Genomic DNA, 26,553 nt, shown 5'->3' with positions numbered 1-26,553 from the left:
AGCCACAGCAATGCGAGATCCGAGCCGTGTCCACGACCTACACCACAGCTCACGGCAGCTCTGGATCCTTAACCCACTGAGCGAGGACAGGAATCAAACCCCAATCCTCATGGGTACTAGTCGGGTTCGTTAACCACTGAGCCATGACGGGAACTCCAAAATTTTCTATTTTTAAAGCAATGCTGTTGAATTATGATTCCTGGCTTTAGTCTGTTCACTGTGAATTTATACAGATACTCACCCAGCTTTCCTTCTGGCGTTTTCATTGTGGGTTTTTTCTCCTCCATTTAAACCTTTGATTTTGAGGGTGGGGGTTATTGTAATGGTTAAAAGGTACTTCTGTATCAGCTCTTCCTAAACACCCGGGCAAGGTGTTCTGCAGTGTAGACTTTATCGTCATTCAGCTGTGGCGAAGCTAACAAATCAGGGGATGATAACCACTGGAAAGAGAGTTCGTGGCTCACAGTCCCAAGGAGGGGTCCCACCACACCGTCCAGGGCCGCACAGGCAGGCACCAGGGCTGCTCAGGACGCAGAAGGTGCAGGGGCCAGAGTCTTTGTTGTGGTATCCGTGGGAAGGCAGGGCGAGGCGGGCTACATGCTGTAGGATCAGCTGGTTGGATGAGGGTCAGTGGTCTCTGGGGTAGAGCCACCCTGGCTGTCGAGTGTGACTAGGGCAGGGCGATACTGCCCCTGGAGTGTACGAGCCGGGTGAAGGGGCTGTTTGGAGCATGGGCTCTGGATCGGTTAGCCAATAGAGAGCTTCGTTCCTTGCCATCTTTTTAGGAATTATATAGCCCAGGAGTTCCCGTCGTGGCTCAGTGGTTAACAGATCCGGTTAGGAATCATGAGGTTGCGGGTTCCATCCTTGGCCTCGCTCAGGGATCCGGCGTTGCCATGAGCTGTGGTGTAGGTCAGAGCCACAGCTCGGGTCCTGCGTTGCTGCGGCTGTGGCGTAGACTGGCGGCTCCGATTCTACCCCTAGCCTGGGAACCTCCATATGCCACGGGTGCCACCCTAAAAAGACCAAAAAAAAAAAAAAGAGAGAGAGAGAATTACCCCATGGACTTCCTGCTGTGGCGCAGTGGGTCAGCAGTGTCTTGGGAACACTGGAATGTAGGTTGGATCCCTGGCCTGGCACAGTGGGTTAAGGATCTGGTGTTGCCACAGCTGCAGCTTAGGTCACAGCGATAGCTCGGGTCAGAACCCTGGCCTGGGAACTCCCTACGGCATGAGGCAGCCAAAAAAGAAGAAAGAAAGAAAAAAAAAGAATTGGCTAACCCTGGGAGAAGCACTCTCTCTCCAGTTATCAAGGCTCTAGACACCAGAGCACCAACAACACAGAAGAGGGAGTGCCCGTCGTGGCTCAGTGGGTTAAGTACCCAGTGGGTTAAAGATCCAACATTGTTGGAGGCTGCAGCATAGGTCACAGATGTGGCCTAGATCTGCTGTTGCGCTGACTGCAGCACCAACACCCCTAGCCCCAGGAACTTTCATATGCTGCAGGTGTAGGCCCTCCCCACCGCCAAAAAAAAAAAAAAAAAAAATACAGAAAAGAAGAAAATATAGTTAATGCAGAGGAGCTATCATCATACCAGTTTTTTGTTTGTTTTCTTGCTTTTTAGGGCTGCATATGTGGCATGTAGATGTTGCCAGGTTAGGAGTCAAATCAGAACTACAGCTGCAGGCCTACCCCACAGCTACAGCCACGCCAGATATGAGCCACATCTGCAACTTATAGCGGAGCTCATGGCAACGCCGATCCTTAACCCACTGAGCAAAACCAGGTATCCAACCCACAACCTCACAGATGCTCGTCAGATTCGTTTCCACTACACCACAGTGGGAACTCCCAAAAAATAAGTATTTTATTTTATTTTGTCTTTTTGTCCTTTTTTTTTTTTAAGGCCATACCCATGGCATATGGAGGTTCCCAAGCCTAGGGGTCGAATCAGAGCTGTAGCTGCCGGCCTATGCCAGAGCTACAGCAACGCCAGATCCAAGCCGCGTCTGCGACCTACACCACAGCTCACGGCAGTGCTAGATCCTTAACCCACTGAGCAAGGCCAGAGATTGAACCCACAGCCTCATGGTTCCTAGTCAGAGTTGTTTCCACTGTGCCATGATGGGAACTCCAAAAAATAAGTATTTTGTAACTTTTAGATTCGGAGTTCCCGTCGTGGCGCAGTGGTTAACGAATCTAAGAACCATGAGGTTGCAGGTTCGATCCCTGGCCTTGCTCAGTGGGTTAACAATCTGGCATTGCCGTGAGCTGTGGTGTAGGTTGCAGACGCGGCTCGGATCCTGAGTTGCTGTGGCTCTGGCGTAGGCCGGTGGCTACAGCTCCGATTCAACCCCTAGCCTGGGAACCTCCATATGCCACGGGAGCGGCCCAAAAAATAGCAAAAAGACCAAAAAATTAAAAAATAAATACATAAATAAATAAAAATAAAACTTTTAGATTCATCAAGAGTAAGGAAAAACTAATAAACTTAAATCTGCCTTTTTCTTTATTCTTCAATAATTACTATGTGCCAGCCAATGTTCTAGGCACTTGGCATATAACAGTGAGCAGAACAGACAGAGTCCTGTCTTTGTAGAATTTACTTTTGAGAAGGGAGAAACAAATAATAAACATGATAAATGCGTAAATTATATTGTATATTTGAAAGTAAATACAGGAGTTACCCGATGGCTTAGCAGTTAAGGATTTGGCGTTGTCACTGCTGTGGCTCAAGTGTGATCCCTGGCCTGGAACTTCTGCATGTTGTGGGCACAGCCCCCAAAAAATAGAGAAAGTAAATGCTATGGAAAAAAAATGTAGAGCAGGGTAAGGCATTTAGCAAGTGTTTGGGAAAAGTGGGTATGCGAAAGTGGCCACGGCAGACCTGAGTAAGAAGATAAGATTTTGGGGCAAGACCTGAAAGGAGTTAGTGAATATCTGAGAGAAGAACATTTGTGCCCCCACCAAAGGAACAAGTAAATATATGAAGCACGTATTCACAGACGGAAAGGGAGAACTAGACAGGAATAGTACGGGCTTGTGGTACCCCGCCTGTGTCAGTGACCTTGAACGATGCTTTAGTCCAGGTGGACCTCACAGATTTATACAGAACACTCCCTCCCAAAGGAGCACCAGCCTGCCCGTTCTTCTCAAGTGCACACGGAACATCCTCCGTGATAGGCCACGTGTTAGGTTACATGTCTTGTGAGTTTGAGAATATTGAAATCATAGCAGGCACCTTTTTTAACCACGGTAGTATGAAACTGTAAATTAATTTCAGGAAAAAACTGGAGAATTCACAAGTACGTTTAGACTAAACAACATGCAGCTGAACAACCAATTGGTCAAAGAAGGAATCAAAAAATATCTTGAGACAGGAGTTCCCTTCATGGCTCAGTGGTTAACGAATCCGACTAGGAACCATGAGGTTGTGGGTTCAATCCCTGGCCTTGCTCAGTGGGTTAATGATCCAGCGTTGCCGTGAACTCTGGTGTAGGTCACAGACAAAGCTCGGATCCTGTGTTGCTGTGGCTCTGGTGTAGGCCGGAGGCTACAGCTCCAATTAGACCCCTAGCCTGGGAAGCCTCATATGCTGCAGGAGCGGCCCTAGAAAAGGCAAAAAGACCAAACAAATGAAAATGAAAATACAGCATAGTGGGAGTTCCCCTTGTGGCACAGCGGAAATGAATCCAGCTAGTACCTGTGAAGATGAGGGTTTGATCCCTGGACTCGATCAGTGAGTCAGGGATCCAGTGTTGCCATCAGCTGTAGTATAGGTCGCAGACACAGCTCGGATCCCGAGTTGCTGTGGCAGTTGTAGCTCTGATTCAGTCTCTAGCCTGGGAACTTCCATATGCCACTGGTGTGGCCCTAAAAAGCAAAAAAAAAAAAAAAAGAATGAAAAGAAAAAAATTACAACATACCAAAACTTATGGGAAGCATCAGAAGCTGTTCTAAGAGGAAGTTGATAGTGATAAACCTATGTTAAGAAGTAAGAAAGGTCTCAATAACCTAACTTTATATCTTAAAAGGAGCTAGAAAAATAAATAAAGCCCAAAGTGAGTAGAAGAAAGGAAATAGCAAAGATCAGAGTGAAAAAAATAATAAAAAAGATGAGTGAAACTAAGAGGCTTTTTTTTTGTAAAGGTAAAGAGAATTGACAGACCTTTTCCTAAACTCAACAAGAACAAGAGAGGACTCAAATAAATAAAATCAGAAATCAAAGAGAAGACATTACACCTGATCAATACAATAGATCAAAGAAACTTCTGTGAACGTATGGCAAATAATTGGACAACCTAGAAAAAAATGGATAAATTCCTAGAAACATGCAACCTACCAAGAGTTAATCATGAAGAAGTAGAAAATCTGAACAGGCCAATTAATAGTAAGGAAATTGAATAAATAATCAAAAAAACCTCTCAACAACCAGAAGTCCAGGACCAGGTGGCTTCTTGGAGAAAGTTAACCACTCTTCTCAAACTCTTCCCCAAAAGCAAAGACATAACTCTTCCAGACTCATTTTATGAGGTATCAGTTACCCTGATACCAAAACCAGAGAAAGTCCCCCCAAGAAAAGAAAATTATGGACCCTTATCCCTAATGGACATAGATTTTAAAATCCTTAGCAAAATATTAACAAATTGAATCCAATAGTACATTAAAAGGTCCATCACCATGATCTAGTGGCATTTATTCCAGGGATACCAGGACGGTTCAGCATGTGCAGATGAGTCAGTTTGGTGCAGTCTGTCAGCCAAGAAGAACGAGAAACATGATCGTCTCAGTAGATGCGGGGAAAGCATGTGACTAAATTCAGCATCCGCTTATGATTGAAAACTGTCACCAGAATGGGTGTAGAGAGCAGGTGCCTCAGCTTAACAAAGGCCGTGTGTTGACAGGCTCACACCGAACATCATCCTCGGTGGCACAAAGCCGAAGGGAACAAGACGGGATGCCACTCTTGCCACTTTTATTCAGCGTAGGATTGAAAGTCTTAGCAAGAGCAGTTAGGCAGGAAGAGGAAGTAAAACGCATCCGGATAGGGAAGGAAGAAGCACAACGGTCTCTGTTGGCAGATGGCATATTGGAAAATCCTAAAGACCACCAAAAAACTGTCATAACTAACAAATTCCATGAAGTTCCAGGATAGACAGTCAATATACAGAAGCCGGTTGCTGTATGTAACTAATAACACATTATCAGAAAGAAAAATTAAGAAAGCAGTCCCAGTTACAACTCATCGAAAAGAACAAACTATGGAGAACCCCCTTTAACCAAGGCGATGAAGAGATCTGCAAAGTGTAAGACACTGATGACGGCAGGGGGAGGCAAGTGGAGGATAATCTGGGCCCGAGGGTTGGGAGGGTTAGTATTGCTTAAACCGTCCATACTACCCAAGGCAACCTCCAGAGTCAGTGCAGCTCCCCTCAGAATTCCAGCGACATCTTTCACGGAAATAGAACAATCCTTAAATTTGTTTGGAACCACAAAAGAGCCCAAGTCACCAAAGCAGTCTTGAGACACAAGAACAAAGCTAGAGGTGGCGTGTTTCCTGATTTCAAATTAGATTACACAGCAGTGGCAGCCATCTAAACAGTATGTTATTGGCATAAGAACATGGAACGGAATAAGCCCAGAAATCAACCCACGCATATGTACTGAATTCATTTATGACGAGGAGCCAAGAATACACAGTGAGCAAAGTACAGTTTCTTTAGTAAGTGGTGCTGGGCAACCTGGACCTCAATCCTACATCATAGACAACTCAACTACAAATGGATTAAAGACTCGAACATGAGGGGAGTTCCCTGGTGGCTCAGTGGGTTAAAGATCTGGCATTGTCACTGCAGCAGCTTGGGTTGCTGCTGTGACACAGGTTCAATTCCTGACCTGGGAACCTCCCCTTGCCATGGGCAGGGCCAAGAAAAGAAAAAAAGAAAAAAACTTGAATATGAGACCTGAGATCATAAATTCCCTAAAAGAAAATAGAGATCATAAGCTCCTTGACATCAGCTTTGGCGATGATTTTTTTAGATTTCACACCAAATACAAAAGCAGGAATAAACAGGCAGGACCACATCAAACTAAGCAGCTTCTAGACGGCAAAGCAAACCATCAACAAGATGAAACGTCACCCTACTGAATGGAAGAAAATATTTGCAAATTAGGTATCTGATAAAGAGTAATATCCAAAATATATAAAGAACTTAATAGCAGAAACAAAACAACAATTGGATGAAAAAATGGTCAGAGGATCTAAATAGACATTTTTCCAGTTAAGACATGCTGATAGGAGTTCGTACTGTGGCTGAGTGGTCGCAGTGATGAACCCGACTAGTATCCCATGAGGTTGTGGGTTTGATCCCTGGTCCCGCTCAGTGGGTTAAGGATCCGGCGTTGCCGTGAGCTGTGGTGTAGGTGATAGATGAGGCTCTCAGGTCTGGTGTTATCACGGCTGTAGTGTCAGCCGGCAGCTGCAGCTCTCATTTGATCCCTGGCCTGGGAACTTCCACACGCCGCCGGTGTAGCCCTAAAAAGAGATGCCAGTAGCCAACAGGCACATGAAAAGCTGCTCAGTATGACTCATTATCAGGGAAACGCAAATCAAAACCACAGTGAGATAGCACCTCACAGAAGATAAGCCGTAACAAGTTGTGCCAAGGACATGGAGAAAAAGGAATCTTAGTGTGTTGTTGCGAACGTCAATTAGTGCAGCCATTATGGGAAACAGTACGAGGATTTCTCCAAAAATTAAAAGTAGAAGTGCCATGTGATCCAGCAGTTCCGCTTCTGGGAATACATCCAAAGGAAATGAAAACACTGACTCAAAAAGCTATCTGCACCCATATGTTCATTGCAGCATTGTTTATTCATAACAGCCACAGCATGAAAGCACTCCTACGTCTCCATTGGTGGATGAGAAATTGTCGCATAAATAGGCGATGCAGTATTCCTCCCTCAAACAAGGAGATCTTGCCGTTTCTGACACCTCCGGCGGCCCTTGAGGGAAACGTGCTAAGTCAGGAAAGTAGAGAAAGACACATTATCATCTGATTCGCTTATATGTGGAATTAAAAAAACAAAGCCACCTCCTACCAAGAACCTTTTGGTGGTTGTCAGGTATGGAAGTTGGTAAAGTGAGTGAAGGGGGTTGAAATAAAATAAGTTTGGGGAGGTGATGTGCAGCGTGGTGACTCCAGTTAATACGCGTGTTTGAGCGTCTCTAAGGGTTCGTGCTCACAAGTCCTCATCACAGGGGAAAGGCTGGCGACTGATGACAGTTCACGGACTTACTGTGATCCCTGTGCCGTCCTGCCCCTGAGACTCCCGCCGCCTTACGTGTCCGTCGTAGCTCAGTTTTGCGGAGCGTGGTCCCGGGAGCCTCAGCAGGGAGGTGGTTGGTGATCCAGGACCTGAGGGGACTGCCTGGGTGTCCCAGCGAACGCCTCTTGCGGAGGGAGCATCTTGACTTTGCCATAAAGGCCCAGATGGAGGAGCGTGGTGCCTGGAGGCTCGTGAGGCGGGATGAGCCGAGGGGAACGGAGGGGTCCAGGAGGGGGCCGTCCCGGGGGCCTTTGCAAGTGTTGCAGGGATGAGTGAGTGAGATGGGAGCCCAGGGGTCACGGGTTCTGACTTGCACAGGGTCCCCTGGTTGCTGGCCTGAAACCAGACCCCCGAGGGCCGGGCCTGCGCCGTGCACGCGAGGCCTCGTGGTACCAGTGAGGGGGCAGGACCTGCCCGAGGCAGCCTTGAGCAACTGCTCCTCAAGGGCTTTAAGAAGCTGTTTCCTAAGGAGATTGTGGTTTTATTCTTGCCTGGATACAGAGCTCTGTTTTTAAAACATTGTGGGAAGTGTGCCCTAAAGGAGCTTGCAGAGCGTGCAGTCCTGTTGCGTGTTTGAGAAGCTGTTGACCTTCAGAGAGCCACGTGGGAGACGAGCACGCCAGCACGCAGGATGATTTTGTTTAAAACGTGGTTTCTTAACACATTGTCTCTGTTTGTACAAGCTTTGCCGCAGGGAATCTGCAGAGTTGTCCAAAGGTAAAAACACGTTATTGCCATGGCATCCTTGCCATCTTTTGTGTGACATTTGTAGTGAATATACAACATACTCATGTGCCTCACCCGACGGGAGACAGGAGAATCACGTGACGTGTTTAAAAGGCCTCGTGGTGACTCTGGAGGAAAGCGGTAAAGATCGGGGTCAGAGTTGCCCGGTGCCACAATAAACCCTTCGGTAGCCTGTGAGCCGCGTGTAGATCAAGCAGGAGCCGCTGGCCCTCGTGGAGCTGCGGGTGGGCCTGTGCCTGCCGGGCTGCGGGCTGCGCTGTGAGAGCGGCTTCCTCCTCCTCCTGCTGTCACTAGGTGCGAGTTCCTGCCCGGTCGAGACTTGGCTTCTCTCGGAATGAACAGAGCCACTAGGATGGGTAACAGAAGCTGTTTTTGTCCGTTATCACCTCGTGGCCAATGGATATACCAAGTTGGCAGTTAGCAGACACGGCTCTGCAGGCACAGAAGCGGCTGAGGGGATGGGTGTGTTTGCAGTGGGGTTCCAGAAACAGAGATCAGGGAAGGACAAAAATCCGTCACGTTTTTAGTTAGGAGCATGTGTAATTAAAACAAGCAGGATGGTAAAAAGCCCCATTTGTCCTGGTTATTGGGGGAAATTTGAATATGTGCAGACAGTCCAAAAAAAGAATGTTGGGTAAAAAAGTCTCTTTTTCTTTTGCTGCTGAAAATGTTGCTAAAATTTAAGAGCAGTTTCTGAAGTGTCTCTTTCTGACATGTTAGGGAAGCACGCCTCTCTGATGACACCAGTTCTCTGCTTTGAGAAATGTTGCTTTTGGATATATTATCTCAACTTAATTTATTGTTCCTTGTATCTGGTGGGCTTTGTTGGTGAATTCAGCAGAGTCTTTAGGAGGAACCAGATACTAAGAGGCTGACTGTCCTCAAAACCATCCTTTTTCTTTCCTCAGAATGAACTCTCAGATACACGTGCAAAATTCCACGTACTTTTTCTGTTCTTTGTGTCTACAATGTTCTTCATCAGCGTATTGTCACTTCTCAGCTACCACTGCTGGCTTGTTGGAAAGAACAGAACAACCATAGGTGAGTAGGTTAAAATAAATGATGACTATTTAGGAAGATACCTGCAAGTGAACATCAAATCTAGAGGATGCCGGGTGATAAAGATGAAATAATTCTGTACTGAGATTCACTGTGATTGGATAAGCTGGCCAGTGAATGTTCCTTATTTTTAGAAGGTTGAGAAAGTGAGACTGACTTTTACATATGTTTTCAGTAGTTTGTTGTATGGAGTTCCCGTCATGGCTCAGTGGTTAACAAATCCAACTAGAAACCATGAGGTTTTGGGTTCCATCCCTGGCCTTGCTCAGCGGGTTAAGGATCTGGCGTTGCTGTGAGCTGTGGCTCTGGCGTAGGCCAGTGGCTGCAGCTCCGATTGGACCCCTAGCCTGGGAACCTCCATATGCCGTGGGAGCGGCCCAAGAAATGGCAAAAAGACAAAAAAAATAAAATAGAAGTAGTGTGTTGTATGTAAAAGTACAGAACTAACTATATTTTATTTTATTTTATTTTATTTTCTGTCTTTTTGCTTTTTCTAAGGGCCGCTTCCTGTGGCATATGGAGGTTCCCAGGCTAAGCTCCGATCGGAGCTGTTGCCGCCAGCCTACACCAGAGCCACAGCAATGCGGGATCCGAGCCTCGTCTACAACCTACACCACAGCTCACGGCAACGCTGGATCCTTAACCCGCTGAGCAAGGCCAGGGATCGAACCCGCGACCTCATGGTTCCTAGTCAGATTCTTTAACCACTGTGCAATGACGGGAACTCCTATATTTTATGTTTTAATAAACGCTATTCCCTACATTTATAATGTCTTTTTAAAAAAAATCAATGAAAGATACATAGGAGATTTACATGTTATAAGGAAGCCTGTTCTCACATTACAAAAAATAGTTTAAGTCCTTAATTACAGCTTCTTTTTTAGCTAATCCCCTTTTCTCCCCCCACCCCCGCCACGATCAGGTACACAGCTGACCAGCTGAGGCTCAGTTCTTTCCAGCCTGTGTCAGTGACAGTGAAACGTCTGTGTGGTGTCACTAATATTAGCACTCATGTCCCCTTTTGGCCCTTTTTTTAAAGAGAAAATACAGGGACGGGTTCAGTGAGCCACGTGAGTCAAGAGACAGGCCCCTGACACGCACCTGCCCCAGCTGGCAGGTGGCAGTGCTGTCATCAGGGCCTGCCATCCACAGCCTTGCATCCTCCAGGAGAGGTGGCGGGGCCTGTGTCCCTGGGAAGGAGGCAGCTGTTTCAGGAGACTCTTAGCTACTGCTGTGTTTGGATCGTTTAGATCTTGTGTCCTCCTGAGTCCCATGCCATGGGAGGGACTTCCGGGTAAGCGCCAGTGCCCCGTTGCCCTCTGCGGTGTCTGCTCTCGGGCGGTTCTCACGTCCTCGTCCTTTCCCCACGGAGCCGCTTCCTCACGTCAGGAGTGTACCCTCTCATCCCCTGGCCTTTAAGCAGAGGGGCAGGAGGCACCCGCAGTCCAGCTCCTAGGACGGCCCAGCAGCTCAGCAGCGAGAGGGAGGTTTCTTCTGTTCAGCACTGACCACAGGTGGCCTGAGCATTGAGTGGGCCCCGGTCCTCAGCTGCTTCGCCTGCTTCCCGCAAACCCTGTAGCTGTCTGAGAGATGAGCGCTCTCCGGGAAACACAGGGGTCTCCTAAAAACAGTCTCTTTCAGACTTTCTTGCCAGTGACTACAGTAAGAAATGCATCATTTTATCTCATGACCTAGTGCGTGCACACATATCTATGAAATTATGTAAATAAAACAAGCAGGATTTTTTTAAAGCATCGGTAATGTCACCTGCGTCCGGTGTGCTCTAATATTTTCTGTTGTATTTTTTTGAAAAGAAAAGCTGACTGCAAAGCACTGAATTGATGAGCAGCAAAGTCTTCCCCGACAGCACTCCCTCCCGGGCGCACCTCCCATGCCCTGGTGACAGCCCCCCGCCCCCCCCAGAGGCTGTGCTGCTGGGATCACATCTGCCCCCACACAGCCCCCCCCCCCCCGACACCTTGAATCATTCGTCACCTCTAAGAGCTCACACAGTCAGACTGCTGCTGTGGCCCAGACACGCCAGGCTCTGATCCCGATAGCTGCTCTTCCTGTGACTGAGCCGCGAACCTTTTTGTCCCTTGGAACGGAGGAGGCCCGTGTCCTGTAGTCTCTGCCCACAGCCTTTACCCGTTCAGCTCTCCCGAGCACCCTGCCTCGGGTTACTGCTCCTTGGGGCTCAGCCCCCCAAGTGTTTCTTTTCCTTCTTGTTTCACTTCTCCCCCTTTCCCGTTCTAGACCCTGTGATAAATGACCAAGCTGCTCCCAGCAGCACCCGCCCTGCACCTGCCCCCAGGCTTCCTCCCGCCGTCCGCTGGCCAGTCCATGACCGCCCGTCTTACCTGCCTGTGTGATGGGGCTGGAGAGAGCCGTCACGGCCGTCTCACGCCCACAGAGGCGGTCACAGCTGCAGGTGCAAAGTCTCAGACGTCACTGAGGCCCTCACCTCCCTTGGCAGTAGTGTCGAGTGTTTCTGGTGAGGTTTGCCGCCTTGTAAGCCACAGCCGTGCTGCTGTCCAGACTCCGATGAGTCTCCTTACTCCTCACCTGTTCTGTGAACCCTCCGTGGAGAAATGAGAAGTCGTCACAGGAAGTTCTTAGCCTCCCACCTTTGTAACCTCACCCAGACATTTCTGCTTCTGGATCCATCGCTGCCCCCCTCCTGACTTCTTTCCTGGTGTCTGTGGTGACTCTTAAGGACCTTTCTAAAGGCTGCCCGTTTCTTCCAGAATTTTCTTCTGTCAGTTTTTTCTTTCTTACGTCATCAGCCTTTTCCAATCAGTCTCTCCCTAGCGTCTTATCCTGAGCTTATAAAACAGGCTAAAATGCATTCTGTTCGTAAATACAGAGGAAAAAGTCTTTTCATGTGAAACGAGCTCTTTCTCCAGCCCCGCTGTACATCCTGCACAACCAGGCTGGAGGAGGGGCTCTGATCACCATCAGCTGCCTCACCTGTTGTTCGTGGTTGACCCTGCTGCTCAAGCATCACCTCCTCATATCTCACCTTCCTCCCCCACCCACCCCCCATGTGTCTCTGTCCCATCGTAATTTTGTTAGGCTTTGTTAGACTGTGGCTTCTGTGGTCAGAATTTCATCTAACTTATCTTCGGATCCCAAAACCTGGTCCTGTGCCATAAGGCACACAGTCGGGTGTTCATAAATAACGGATGAGTGAAATTGCAAGAGACAGGATGTCTTAAAAAAAAAAAAAAAAAAAAAAAGGCAGAGTAAGGTATATTGAACATACTTGTAGATTTTCCATAATACTGCATAATTATTTTGACATTCTCATTTTATAGGGATGATGAAACATTCAGAGGTTATATTTTTTTCCCCAAATAAGTTTCAGAAATTCATTTTTTAAATGTTACAAATATAGTATTTATTTTATATTTATAACTCTTCTTTTTTTTTTTTTGTCTTTTCTAGGGCCACGCCTGCAGCATATGAAGGCTCCCAGGCTAGGGGTCGAATCGGAGCTGTGGCCGCTGGCCTACACCACAGCCACAGCAACGCGGGATCCAAGCCATGTCTACAATCTACACCACTGCCCACAGCAACCCTGAATCCTTAACTCAATGAGCAAGGCCAAGGATCGAACCTGCAGCCTCATGGTTCCTGGTCTAGTTTGTTAACCACTGCGCCACAACAGGAATTCCTATATTTATAACTTTTGATATCAAAGATATAAAGCAAGAAAAGTAATACTTTCCTTCCTTTCTATAATTTTCAAACAGATTAATTACCTCTTCTTTAATGTATATGTGACAGAATCGTTCCGTGCTCCCACATTTTCATATGGACCTGATGGAAATGGCTTCTCTCTTGGATGCAGTAAAAATTGGAGACAAGTCTTTGGTGATGAAAAGAAATATTGGCTACTACCAGTATTTTCAAGGTAATTTATAAAATGCACGCCTCAGAAATGATGGCATCAGCGGTTTAAGGACCCAGCTTTGTCACCGTGGGGCTTGGGGCGCTGCTAGGGCACAGGTTCCATCTGTGACCCGGGAGTTCGTTTGCTGTGGGTGCAGCCTAAGTAAAAATGAAAGTGTGGAATCTGTGCTGGTCTGTCGCTCTGGTTGAATGTCTTGGGTTCAGAGAATGTGGTACATGATGACATGGTTATGAGCCTTAAGACTGGGGAAGCTCAGAACATCTCGTGTGGTATTTTATTTTTCGTGTTTTATAGGGGTAGAAAGAGAGTTTGGGCATATATTTGAATGGGGATGAGGGAGAAAAAAGATGGTTCATAGAAAATACAAATTTCTCTTTTTCCTTCTAAATGAAAATAAGCTGTTTGAAGTAAAGAATTGTAAGAATTTTTTTTTTTTGGTGTCATATTTTAGATTCCATGTATAAGTGATATCATATGGTATTTTGTCTTTTTCTTTCTTTCTTTTTTTTTTTTTTTTTTTTTTTTTTTTTGTCTTTTTGCTATTTCTTTGCGCCATTCCTGCGGCATATGGAGGTTCCCGGGCTAGGGGTCGAATCGGAGCTGTAGTCACTGGCCTACGCCAGAGCCACAGCAACGCTGGATCTGAGCCGCATCTGCAACCTACACCACAGCTCACGGCAACGCCGGATTGTTAACCCACTGAGCAAGGTCAGGGACCGAACCGACAACCTCAAGGTTCCTAGTCGGATTCGTTAACCACTGCGCCACGACGGGAACTCCTGTAAGAATTTTTTTAATGGCCGCACCTACAGCATATGGAAGTTCCTGGGCCAGGGGTTGAATCCAAACCACAGTTGCAGATTGGCCGTAGCTTCAAAGATTTCCAGTTCAGGTTATGTGGTCTCTTGTGTCTTAAGTCAAAAGAAGAACTAGCTATTAATGCAGTTTTTACCTCAAATTTAAATGAGAATATATGCTGAAGATGATTCATGATTTTACTTTTCTCTCAAATTCTCAGCCATCCTAAGCCATCTATATACCAAAAGTTACTATAGAAAAGGAAAAAAATATGTGAAATTCACGTATCAAATTTGTAAGTGTTGTGGGGGTTTTCCTTATTACTTAACTGTATTGTTTATTATTTTGTCTGAAAATGACATATTTTCCTTAATTTCTGAGTGACACTCTTGCTTGGTATGGAATTATGGATGTTGCTTGCATTATTCCTGATGGGTAGTTTATTATCGTTTTTACTCTTTCTGTCCTATCTCTTTTTTCTCTGGCTGCTTTTCTGTTTTGTTTTGTTTTTGGGGTTTTTTTTTTTTGTCTTTTTGCCTTTTCTAGGGCCACTTCCGGGGCTTATGGAGGTTCCCAGGCTAGGGGTCAAATCAGAGCCGTAGCCACAGGCCTACGCCAGAGCCACAGCAACACGGGATCTGAGCCCTGTCTGTGACCTACACCACAGCTCACGGCAACGCCAGATCCTTAACCCACTGAGCAGGGGCAGGGACCGAACCCGCAACTTCATGGTTCCTAGTCGGATTCGTTAACCACTGCGCCACGACAGGAACTCCGCTGAGGAGAATTTTTAAGATCTATTCTTGGGGGTCCTGTTGTGGCTCCGCAGGTTAAAAATGAGACATGGCATGGGTGCAGCAAGGAAAAAACAGTAAGAAAGAAAAGTCAGGAGGCTATTTCTTGTCACAGACAACACAACCCAGAAGACACTGGAATACCTTTTAGGAAGAGAAACAAACACACACAAGAACCCACTGACAACACTGAACGTTCTGTTTAGAAAAAACAACCTTAAAGAACAACATTCTGTGTTCCAACCAGTCAGAATGGAGAAACCTCAGTATAAGAGACAGTGGGTGAAGGGCACAGGAGAGACTCCTGCACCTGAAGATACAGCAACGGGTTCGACCCATGGCAGACACAGCAAAGACTGGACAGAAGGGCAGCAGCCCGTCAGGGAGCCGGGCAGGCCTCAGGCGGAGTCGCAGACATGCAGCTTCAGGTCCTGCCACAATGTGGGGAGGGGCTGCAGAGAGTATAAAAAGCACAGAGCCTGGAGTTCCCATTGTGGCTCAGTGGTTAACGAATCCAACTAGGAACCATGAGATTACAGGGATCAAATCTGTGCCACGGTTGTGATCTGTGCTGCAGCTTTGGCAGTGCCGGGTCCTTAACCTGCTAGGCCACAGGGGAAGTTCCCCTCTCTTACGTTTATCCCACTGTTTGTCAGCAGACCTCAGAGATGTTGCGGGTTCTGTTCCAGATGACCGCAATAAAGCAAATAACACCATAACATGAGTCACACAATTTTGTTTCCCTGCACATATAAAAATTACATTTACATTACCTGTAAACTGTTAAGTTTTCAGTACCATTATAAAAAACAACATACAGGAGTTCCCCATTGTGGCTCAGCAGTAAGAACTCAACTAGTATTCATGAGGATGCGGGCTCGATTCCTGGCCTCACTCAGTGGGTTAAGGATCTGGTATTGCTGTAAGCTGTGGCATGGGTTGTGGTTGTGGCCCAGATCTGGAGTTGCTGTGGCTGTGGCTCTGATTCAGCCACTGTAGCCTGGGAACCTCCATATGCTGTATATGGGGCCCTAAAAAGAAGAAAAATAATAAAAAATAAAAAACAGGAGTTCCTGTTGTGGCTCAGTGGTTAACGAATCCAACTAGGAACCGTGAGATTACAGGTTCAATCCCTGGCCTTGCTCAGTGGGCTAAGGATCTGGTGTTGCCATGAGCTGTGGTGTAGGTCGAATACGTGGCTCAGATCTGGTGTTGCTGTGGCTGTGGTGTAGGCCAGCAGCTACAGCTCCAATTCGACCCCTGGCCTGGGAACCTCCATATGCCATAGGTGCAACCCTAGAAAAGGCAAAAAAGACAAAAAAAAAAAAAAAAAAGTACCAATAATGAGAAGTTATTAGTTTGAGGAAGTTCCCTTTGTGGCTGAGTGGTAGCAAGCCCAACTAGGATCCATGAGGATACAGGTTTGATCCCTGGCCTCACTCAGTGGGTTAAGAACCCAGCATTGCCATGAGCTGTGGTGTAGGTCGCAGATGCAGCTCAGATCCCAAGTGGTGTTGGCCGGCAACTGTAGTTCCTATTCGACCCCTAGCCTGGGAACTTCCATGTGCCACAGGGTGCAGCCCTTAAAAGTAAAACAAAAAAAAAATATATATATATTTCGGGAATTATGCACATGTGACACAGAGACATGAAATGTGCGAATGCTGTTGGGGAAATGACACCAGTAGAAGACTTGCTCAATGCAGGATTGCCTCAAACTTTTAATTTTTAAAAACGACAGTATCTGTGAAGCACAGTAAAATGAAACACAGTAAAACAAGGTGTGCCTTTAAATTACTGTCTTTTTGCCCCTCTTGATGTTTTAGGGTTTGATCTTTATCACTGGTTTTAAGTAGTTTGATGATGCTCCTCAGTGTGGTTTTCCTTGTGTTCATCCTCCTTGGAGTTCATTCGGCTCTTTGGATCTATGAATTTATACTTCGGTCAAATCCAAGTAATTTTCAGTTGTTTTTCTGTCTGCTCCCCTCTTCCTGTGCCCACCCCACTGGCTTTTCTCTTAGATGTGGTCGTGACCCACAGTCATTGCTCTTGTCCCTCCCACCCCCCATCTTTTCTCTCGTGACCTCACGTTGGATGGTTTCTGTTGTTACGTCTGTAAGTTCACTGGTCTCTTCCTCTGTGATGTCTAGTGTTAAGCTCATCCAGTGAATTTTTCATTTCAGATATCATATATCCACTTTTTCCCGTTAATTCATGGACATATTTATGGTCCCTGCTTTTCAGTATTTTCATCTTCTGGTCACCCTGCCACATATGGAGTTACCGTATCAGGTATCAGACCAAGCCACTGTTGCAACCTGAGCCACAGCTGGGGCAACGCCTGATCGTTAACCCACTGTCCCGGGCCAGGGATCAAACCTGTTTCCTCGCGCGCCCAGGTATTGGCGGATCTTGTTGCACCACAGTGTGAATCCCTATAACCCTGTAATCACTATTTTAAAGTCTTTGTTTCAGGTTTTCATGGTCATTTCTAAATCTTTTCTGTTGACATTTTTTCCTTCTTAGTTGTGTCACATTTTCCTGCTATTTTTTATGCTAGTGATTTTTGATCAGATGGTGGGCATTTTGAATTCTGAGTAAATGTTATTCTCTCCCTTTAGAACACGCTGAGTTTTGTTTCGACAGCCCATTAGGTTACTTGCATTTCCTGAGGCTTGTTTGAAGCCTCGTTAGGCTGAGGGTAAAGCTGCATTTTCTCTGGGGGCAAATCGAATCCTACAGCAAAGGCGAGAGCCTGCTGGGGCCTCGGGGGATCCAGCTGTTCACTGGGATGGCTCTTGGCTGGCAGTCCGGTTTGAATGACTTTCGGGGCTGTGCAGGCTCTGGTCTGTTCAGCTTACCCTCTCCAGGTGCTCTTTTCGTGAGCTCACATGCGCAGCTTAGTATGCATCACGAGACTCAGGTAAAACCCTGGGCAGGTCCCCGTAGCCCCTCCTCTGCGTGTCCCTCTTCCCCAGTTCTGTCTGATAGGCAGGCCTCCTTGAGTTCCCGAAACCCAGTGACAGAGCACCACCTTGCTCTGCTCATTTCGTGCCCCCTCCTGGTGCTCAAGTTCAGCAGACGCTGCGCCTCCTTGTGTGGCGTTGCTTTATTCAGACACCACACTCTGTGCTGCCTGTTTTGAAAACAGCTGTTGTACGTACTGTTCGACAGGAGGTCGAGCTTACCAGTTAATCCGCCTTGGCTACAAGTGCAGTTCCCGGCGGTGCTCAGTTTTGATGATTTTGGAACGTGGGGAGTGCCCGTTACAGACCCAGCCTAGTCCGTGAAGCTGTGGGTTCCATCCCTGGCCTCGCTCAGTGGGTTAAGGATCTGGCGCAGCTGTAGCTCCAGATTGAGCCCTTAGCCGGGAACTTCCGTCTGCTGCGGGTTCAGCCCTTGGAAGAAAAGAACGTGCGAGAGAGGCGTGGCTGGCCGCGTGGGTTGTGGACTTCTTCAGGGCAGAGGTTTCCTTTTTATTCTGTTCTCCGACATAGCTTACCACCTGAAATGGCCCCCAGAACATCTTAGGCTTCCAGGAAGTATTTGTTTAATGAATATTGTTGAATGAATAAATGTGTGGAATTTACATCTTACATTTCAGCCTGAGACTCCATGACATCCGAAGTGATTGTGGTAAGCAGGTCAATTACCCAAATATTCGAACATGGATGTTTGAGGTGTCGTAGCCTTAACAGATAATAGTTTTAATAATTATGGAAGATAGTGTTTTAAACTATGTGTAAATTATAAAAGAAAGACTGTTTCCTCAGTGGAGTCTAATGACCCTCTAAATTAGGGGTCTTAGGAATTAGTCTCTGAAGTGACAAATTTTGATAATTTCTTTATACCGTGCCTCTGAAAGATACGTGTTAAATTTGACCACTTTGAATTAACATGATTAAATTGATATTCTTCATTCCTCAGTCAGGGGGATGGCTGCAGTTTTCCGACTCGCCTTGTGGGGACAGATCCAGAACAAGCTTCCGTTTCAAACCAAAGTGAAAGTGGCAGAAGGTGTGTTTCTTGTCATTAAGTTTGTCAGAATTCATTATAAAGCGAAGTGTGTGTGTGTTGCAGAGAGGATTGCAGGGTGATGCAGCGAGCCAGCGTAAGTAAAGTTCTGTTGAGTTTTCCCAGAGGGTCGGTGTCTGCATTCGCTGAGCGAGCTGAGGACCACCGTGTTTCTAATCGGTCAGAGCGGAACGCTTTGGGGGGGGTAAAGGGATTAAACGTTGCGGTTAGTAGTGATCCAGGACAGCCCCAGGTCACGAAGGTGTCCCGACAGAGTAGGAAGCAGGCCACCCATCCTATGCCGCGTCTTCCCAGAAACCAAGACTCTTGTAAGGTTTGATTATGTTGGTTTGTATCAGTTATATTTTTTCAAAGAAGTTAGTCATTGTGTTCATCATTTTTTTTTCTTTTTATATATTTTTTGGTCTTATTGCCTTTTCTAGGGCTGCTCCCAGGTAGATGGAGGTTCCCAGGCTAGGGGTCTGATCAGAGCTGCAGCTGCCGGCCTACACCACAGCCACAGCAACACGGGATCCGAGCCTCGTCTGCGACCTACACCACAGGTCACGGCAACGCCGGATCCGTAACCCACTGAGCAAGGCCAGGGATCAAACCCACAACCTCTTGGTTCCTAGTCAGATCCGTTAACCACTGAGCCACAACGGGAACTCCTCACCATTTTATTTTGGTAAATAGATTTTTACTGCACGTGTGACAATAATGGTAATGAGAATTCAGAAATAAAAATACAAAATCTTCTTATTCATTCATCTTAGAGGATATTTTCTCAGTGTTTGTATGGCAAGCAAACTGACTTATAAACTCAGAGAAATTGTTCGTTTTATTTATTTTATTTTATTTTTATTTTTTGCTTTTTAGGGCCGCACCTGCAGCATATGGAGGTTCCCAGGCTAGGGGTCAAATCGGAAGTACAGCTGCCAGCCACACCACAGCCACAGCAATGCCAGATTCTTAACCCACTGAGTGAGGCCAGGGATCGAACCTGCGTCCTTATGGATGCTAGTCAGATTTTGTTAACCACTGAGCTACAGCAGGAACTCAGAGAAATAGTTCACTTTAAATGAAATGTGAAAGAAGGTAGATGCTTCTGCCAAAGTGAAACCCTTGAAATGTATTTATTCCAGAACTAAATTATAGGGAGGCGGGATTAAGAATTCCTAGGTGGTGGGTTACTTTCAGAAGCACATAGGCCTTAGAACCCAGACCCTGAGGCCTTGGGGCCTCGGCCTGCTCACATCCCGGAGCCCCTGGTGCAGCGTCGGGCCCCAAGTAGATCCCTTTCCTGCTCCTTGTGCTGCTCCTTCCCTCCTTCCCTGGGTCTCTGAGCTAGAAAATAAGTCTCCGCTGAATCACTAAATCATTTTTTCCCCTTAGATCTATACTGCAGAGGTAGAAAGCAGAAAACTTGGGAAATGACAGGTAATTTTTTTGTCCTGGCCACAGACGTAGACCTCACCTGTCCTGTGCTACCTTACGGCTCTTGATTAACACGTTGAGTGTGTTTCAGACTGGCCTCTGGACTTCTTTTCCTTTTGCCTAATTGTTTTCATTGGCAGTGCTGAGTAGAGACTCTTGGGTCTAGAGAGTCATTTACAGGGGGGTTGGGGGCATATTTTTCTTTTGAAGATGGAGTTTTTTCAGAGCGCTGAGACCTCCTGAGTTGCCCTCACATACTTAGAAGGAATACTAATTTGCTGCTTATTAATTATCTTTCCATTGGGCATTAAACTATTTACTAAGTTACCTGCTCCTCTTTTCAGTATTGGCTCAAATCAACCCTTTCCTATCAAGCCGCTTAGCGAATCAAAAAACCGCTTGTTGGACAGTGAATCTCAGTGGCTGGAAGATGGAGCTGAAGAAGGCGTGGTCAGACCAGGTAATTCTTGTCATCTGAGAACATGGCTTCGTCTGGTTAAAATGAAAGTCATCGGATCTAATAAATGCGGAAAAACCGTAATGTGGTATTTCAAATACCAAAATGGGTGGGACTTTTTAATGAAACGCCTTGGATGCGGGGAGTTCGTGTTTCCTGGCCACTCTCATGGAGGCAGAGGTGCGGGGGAAGGTTAGCAGCGGCTTCTGTGTCTCGTTCTGCTCTGTTCACGGTGGTTTCTGCTGCTGTTCCCCAGCCGTGTTCCCGCAGAGGCAGCGACGCTCTTGGGCGTCATGCTGTGAATGATGCTTCAACAAGGTTATTCTTCAGGGTCATAGCTTCTGCATATTTGAAAAATAATGTTGAAAGGCCTTCTGCTCTTTGGCTGTTTGTCTTAGTCTAAAAAGAGGGCACTGGACATACTTTAACCTTTTCGTGATGCCTCTTGACCAGTTCCTGAATTACGGATGTAGGGACAACAGGTGACACGATGGACGTGGGCTTTGGTCAGACCTGGGTTTCTAGTGTAGTCTGACCCCTTATAGCGTCTACAGCCCACAGCCTATCCGTGGTTCTTATCGCTTATAGTAAGAACATCCTTCTTGTGCTGTGGGAAGGGGGTTTGGACACTCAGATCGATTTGCACTAACGCAGGGAAATACCCTACGACTTGGAAACTTGCTGTCAGAATTTCTGAAGTGTCACCATTTTGGCTTTTCAGCAGCAGTTCAGTTCTCTTCAATTAGTGTCATTACGACCTTCGTTCAGGTCGTTGGAGTCTCAGTATAAGATCCAGGAAAGACTGGTTTCGTGCACGTTAAATTCTTGCTGCTGAACGTTTTTGAGAGCCTGTGGAATTTTTCGAAAAGAGAAGCACAAAACCAGCTTTCAGCCCTTAGCTCGGCTTCCCTTTCTTCTGGTGGCAGCAGAAGGCCATTTAGTGTTTACATAACACTTGCGTTTACTGTAATCGTCAATTTGACCGTTTAGCCAGAAAACTGATACTTGTTTTTTGTCATGTCATATATAATTATGTGCTTGCAGGGACAAATAATCATGTTACAGTGGCCGTAGAAAATTGAGTACCACTTGTTCATAACTAACCAATTGACTAAGACCAAGGTAAGACAGTATAAAGGTAATTTCTTCAAACAAGTGCCGTTTGTTTGCATGTCATCTCAAAACAGCTTGTAGCTCAGTCTTTTTTTTTACTCTATTATATCAGCAAAATCAGGTAGTTCTGGAGAGATCTACATAAATCCCATATTCTTACCATTCCTAGCACAGTCTTAGTGACTATTTATTGATGGGTTAATGAAGAAAATAATAAAAGTCCTTTAGGATTGATACATGGACAGCTCACCTTTTCAGCACATGGTACCTTATTTATTAGTTTGAGGGAAAAGGGTGGCCTTTGCCCACGACTGAAGAAGTCCGATGCAGAGAAGAGAGAGTCAGACTGAAAAAAGCCTTAAGAAGTTCGTTGATGTTATTTACTTGGTAAAAGATACAGCAGAGGAGCAGCTTACGGCAGCCACATGCCCGGATCGGCGGTGCCCAGTCTGTGTGCCCAGAGACAGTAGCCAGAGGAGGTTCATTGAAGGGGAGGAGACTTTCCGCTGGACCAGTGGAACCAGAGAGCGAGCGCTTGGTACCCACACTGAACCACAGAGATGCAGCGGACTCTCTCCTGACGCTTAGAACCAAGAGGACAGCCGACTGCCTGTGTGTGGGCAGCTAAGCTCAGTGGCCCGGCAGCGCCACACGCAGCTGTTGGAGCTTGAAAACCTCTGTGTGGTGCTTCTTGCTTCTGTTGCTACCTGACAAGTTACCGCAAACCTAGCAGCTTAAGACGACACACCCGTATTCCCTCCGTTTCTCCTTGCTCATCCTTTGTGTCAGCCGGGGCACGTCTGTTCCCTTGCGAGGTGTTTGTCTTAGCACTCAGTCCCCTTCCAAGGACCTGGAGCCCGAGTCCCGGGGACCGCCAGAGCCTCAGACCCAGAGAGCATCGGAACCCGCCGGGTGGGGTCCCGCCGGGCAGGAGCCGTCCTCGGGGCGCCCGGCCCGGGCTCTGCGCGTCCTCTCCCCGTAGACGGAGAAGCGGCTGAGGCTCGTGGTGGAAGGTCTTTGCTGAGATTCCCACCGACATCCTCTAGCGTCTCCTCAGAGTGTGTCCAGGCCCACGGAAGGGAGCCGTGTAAGCGCCTGCTGCCGTTAAAACGCACTCGATGGCTTCAGGGATCCGGGCACAGCGTCTAGAAAGCCCCTTTATCGTCAGCAGCGTGGTCGTAGGCTTCCAGTAGAGCTCTCCTGTCTTGTCCTGTTAGCAGCTTTCTGCCTTAGCCTGAAGAACTGTTGCATAAATCTTACTTTCAGAAGTATAAAATCACATTTTAATCAATAATTCAATTGTTTCTGGTTTTATAGGTTTATAAAAAAACATTATCGACTGATATTTTCAGTTTTATGTGCAAGAAAATGATCCATGGAATGAAGTGATTGAAGTATAACCGAAGATATATTTTTTGAAAAAGGAACCCTTTGTACAGCTTTGCTGGATCCACAGAAGCACTGCTCAGCGCGGGAAGATGCCTTAACCCTAAAGGAGCCCATTTGTTCAGCACTGACTTCATGGCCACAAACATGACCTAACTTACTTACCGCTAGGAATTGCTGTAACATCAGGTCACACATTACCATGGCATATGTATTTTTTGGATACTTGAGCTACATTATTAGAGCTGTTTCTTAGTATCTGTATAAATTTTCACTCCAGAAACACAAGCTAAAAACATGTCTTGGAGTTGCTGTTATGGTTCTGTGGAAACGAATCTGACTAGTATCCATGAGGACGCAGCTTCGATCCTTGGCCTCGATCAGTGGGTTAAGGATCCGATGTTGCCGTGAGCTGTGGAATAGGTCGCAGACGTGGCTCAGATCTGGCGTTGCTGTGGCCGTGGCATAGGCCAGCGGCTACAGCTCAGATTCGACCCCCATGTGCCATGGGTGCAGCCCTAAAAAGACAAAAAAAAAACAAAAACCAACCAACAAACAAGCATGTCTTAAGTGAACAGCTAGGTCCGTATGGTGGCTGAAAGGGAATAATAATAATCAAATTACTGTTGCCTGTACTGTGTAAGAAAAAGAAAAGAATTGCTTTTAAAAAAAAATTGGTGATTGCTGATTTATAGTTACCGTTTTATACTTTTCAACATTTTTAATAAAGATTTTTTAATTGTTGGCTATAAAATAACACTCAGAAGGGTTTAGATACCTAATATAGTCGTTTAAAACATGGGACACATTTGTATAACTCATTGAAGGCTTAGATCTGAGCATTAATTAAACTACATGTGGTGGTGTGCCCAAGGCTTAAAGGAAATTTGGCAGCATAAGAAATTTTTTCTCTTTGCTTAAAAAAACTACTTCTTTTGTGGAATTTCCAAGGTTACCTAATACAGTAGGGAATCGTAGGTTACATGTGCTATAGAAATACTGGACACAGCAGGATTGCAGGAGTGGCCAGAACAGGACAGAGAGTCAGCCAAGCTCGAGGTCGCACACGTTTTCAGAGCGCTGCCCGCTGCTGAGTCAGCTCTCGCATTGCAATCCGAGTCATGACTGAAGTTTGCTTTGAAACTTTCTGTAGTAATCTTATAACAGCTTAAACAGTGACTTAAAATGCAGTTTGAACTAGGCTAAAACTGTTTAGCACAACACTGCTCTCCAGAAAGCAATTCTCATCCGAGTAGTCATTCAAAGCTTCAGTTTTTTGCGAGAGAGATTCCACTCTTAAATGCAGGATTTTAAACCTCATCCCTTTCTGCCTTGACATGTATCCACTTTTTCCTTTTGAAATCCAATCCAGGTGACAGGAATTGTTGCATTAACGCTAGAGAAAGGTGGGGTTGGGGGGTGTCTCGGATGATCCGGACTGGACGCTGGCTGACTCCCCCTTCTGCAGTTTCTGATTTTGCACAGTACATTCATCCGGCAGACATTTCGGAGTTCCTTCTGGATGCCAAACAATGTACTAGGGAGAGCTCTGTGATGTCCTAACGTAGCACACCTTTTGCAGCCAGCGAATCCAGGTTTACAGTTTACAGGGTTTGTGTGCTTCCCTGGGCCGTATTAACAGTAGATTTTTGAAGGAAGTAATGTTTTTCCCTTTGAACTAGAGGAATGAGGTGGCTTTGAAAATGTGGTTTGAAACACTGTCGTGCAGCTTCTCTCATGTCCACTCTGTGGTCCTGTGTGAGAGTTAACGGGTCTCACTTATCAGCCGAGAAACATCACATCGCTGATAGTTTGCATAGATCATAAAGGCGTCGTAACTGCCAAATGACTGCCTTCAGAAGTCACTTCTTAGGGACCTTTCTATATTCGGGTCAGAGGATTTGCGTGTAACTGATCAACAACTGAGCGAACTTTGTTTCCCCTTAACCTGCGCGGGGCTCTTGCGGTGTCCTCCTGTTTCCAGTCCTTTCTGCTCGGCACCGTCATCCTCCTCACGGCACCGTAAGCACCTGCTCGTTTCTCTTCTTCGTTTAATTGTTACCATAAGCACCTTTTGCTAACTTTTCAGCTAAAGCCCTTCACTTTGGCTGCCTTTGCTTTCGTTCTCGGGTGGCCAGCATTGGCCAGGTTCTGAAAAGCCCTCGACTGAGTCTGCTCGTACGTGTGGATGACCCCTCGGCGGGACCCACACGTTCCCTGGAACTCGGGGAACGGCGCCTCTTTGGTGTGTGGGCTGTGTTGATGAGGGCTGTCAGCTCTGGGGAGAAGCGCTCACGGCGACGCCCTGTCGAATGTGTTGGTACTGTCCTCATTCCTTCAGAGGCTTGAACGCTGGCAGGGGTATCTAAGGAAGAGCGAGTTGAATTTCAGGTCTTGCCATTGCCATTAACAACAGGTTAGACAACCGGGCACAGACTCACTTGAATGTTCAGTACCTGAGGCGTCTGACCACGGTCACTGTGCCAAACCAAAGAGCAGCTGCAGCTCAGTGGTCACTAAACATTCACTGCTTACCGAGTTTAGCTTTGTCTTTGCATGTGGGTGATTTTTTTTTTTTAATCCTTATACATATTTAGTGGTGATGATCCAGTGTATCATAAGTTAATTTAACTCTAAGTTCAGTTTAAATCAAATAGGCAGTGTTTACTTGAATTTTATTTCTATTAGAAAGCAGATTTTGACTGTAGGATTGTTTAAATTACAGGTTTTCAGCTATGTCATCTCTAAAGCAGATGCATATTAAAGGGCTAAGTATTAGGATCTGCATAATTGGGGCACTGAAAAGACAAATGACTTACAAATATGTTTTGCTAATATTTTGTTCTAGGACTAGTACCGCTGTCAGTGGAAAGTATTTTTAACTAATCTATTATTGAGAAATTAATTCTATTTTTGCACTTCAGCCCAAATAAAGACCATATCTAATATTCTGTAAGATACAGCTAGTGTGTAAACCTGAAATTCATGTGTTTCATATGATCTGAACTGTATTTTCCAGCTTAAATTAAAAATGCCGTATAGATTCAGAAAGTTTCGTATTTTTCTAATGACTTCACTTTATATTATTTTGTTGCATTGCATAAAGAAGTAAGGAATTGTATTTGTATTAAAAGCTTCTGAAAGGTATTAGTTGAGTCTGTTGTATTTGTACACAATTGCAGATGGGTCTATGCCTCTTAAAGGAAAGACGGACACTATTTTAAAGTGATCTTTAATATGTTTTTATATAAACAAATTTGAAAGAGTTTGGTTGTCTTCACTTACCCAGTCCCACAGTAAGTCTTGTTTTTGTCTAAGTGTAACCCTGGACCATGACTTCATGTTACCTTTGCTTTGTCGTTTGGGTGGCTAACCTACATTAACATGAAGGCTGAACATTTTTAAATGTTTTTTTTTTTTTTTTCAAAAATCGTAATAGTGATTTACTTGATTAATAAATAAAGTCCTGTATTTGAACTGTTTTTGTTGTTGTTGTTATAAAG

At 46.0% G+C, this 26,553-nt stretch overlaps 1 protein-coding gene across 7 annotated transcripts in view; it reads left to right on the top strand.

Moving 5' to 3' along the window:
* The window catches only part of ZDHHC20 (zinc finger DHHC-type containing 20), a 79,222-nt gene that overhangs the window by 51,228 nt on the left and 1,441 nt on the right, over positions 1 to 26,553 (top strand). For 3 of the 7 annotated variants that reach the window (XR_002336601.1, XR_002336600.1, XM_021065446.1), the window contains 6 exons: positions 8,985 to 9,117; positions 12,925 to 13,051; positions 18,571 to 18,660; positions 20,439 to 20,554; positions 21,596 to 21,673; positions 22,982 to 26,532. Coding sequence is in view for 4 of the 7 variants with exons in the window: in XM_021065446.1 (XP_020921105.1) it covers positions 8,985 to 9,117; positions 12,925 to 13,051; positions 18,571 to 18,660; positions 20,439 to 20,554; positions 21,596 to 21,633 (504 nt within the window). In the remaining 3 variants the exon portion in view is untranslated. Of the gene's footprint in view, positions 1 to 8,984; positions 9,118 to 12,924; positions 13,052 to 18,570; positions 18,661 to 20,052; positions 20,098 to 20,438; positions 20,555 to 21,595; positions 21,676 to 22,981; positions 26,533 to 26,553 lie in introns of those variants that run through there. The other 4 variants (XR_002336599.1, XM_021065449.1, XM_021065448.1 and 1 more) reach the window with 4 other exon arrangements.

Source organism: Sus scrofa, chromosome 11 (assembly GCF_000003025.6).
Source record: "Sus scrofa isolate TJ Tabasco breed Duroc chromosome 11, Sscrofa11.1, whole genome shotgun sequence".
Taxonomy (NCBI): Eukaryota; Metazoa; Chordata; class Mammalia; order Artiodactyla; family Suidae; genus Sus; species Sus scrofa.
Note: the sequence above shows the minus strand (reverse complement) of the source record. Positions and strands in the feature narration are given on the sequence as shown.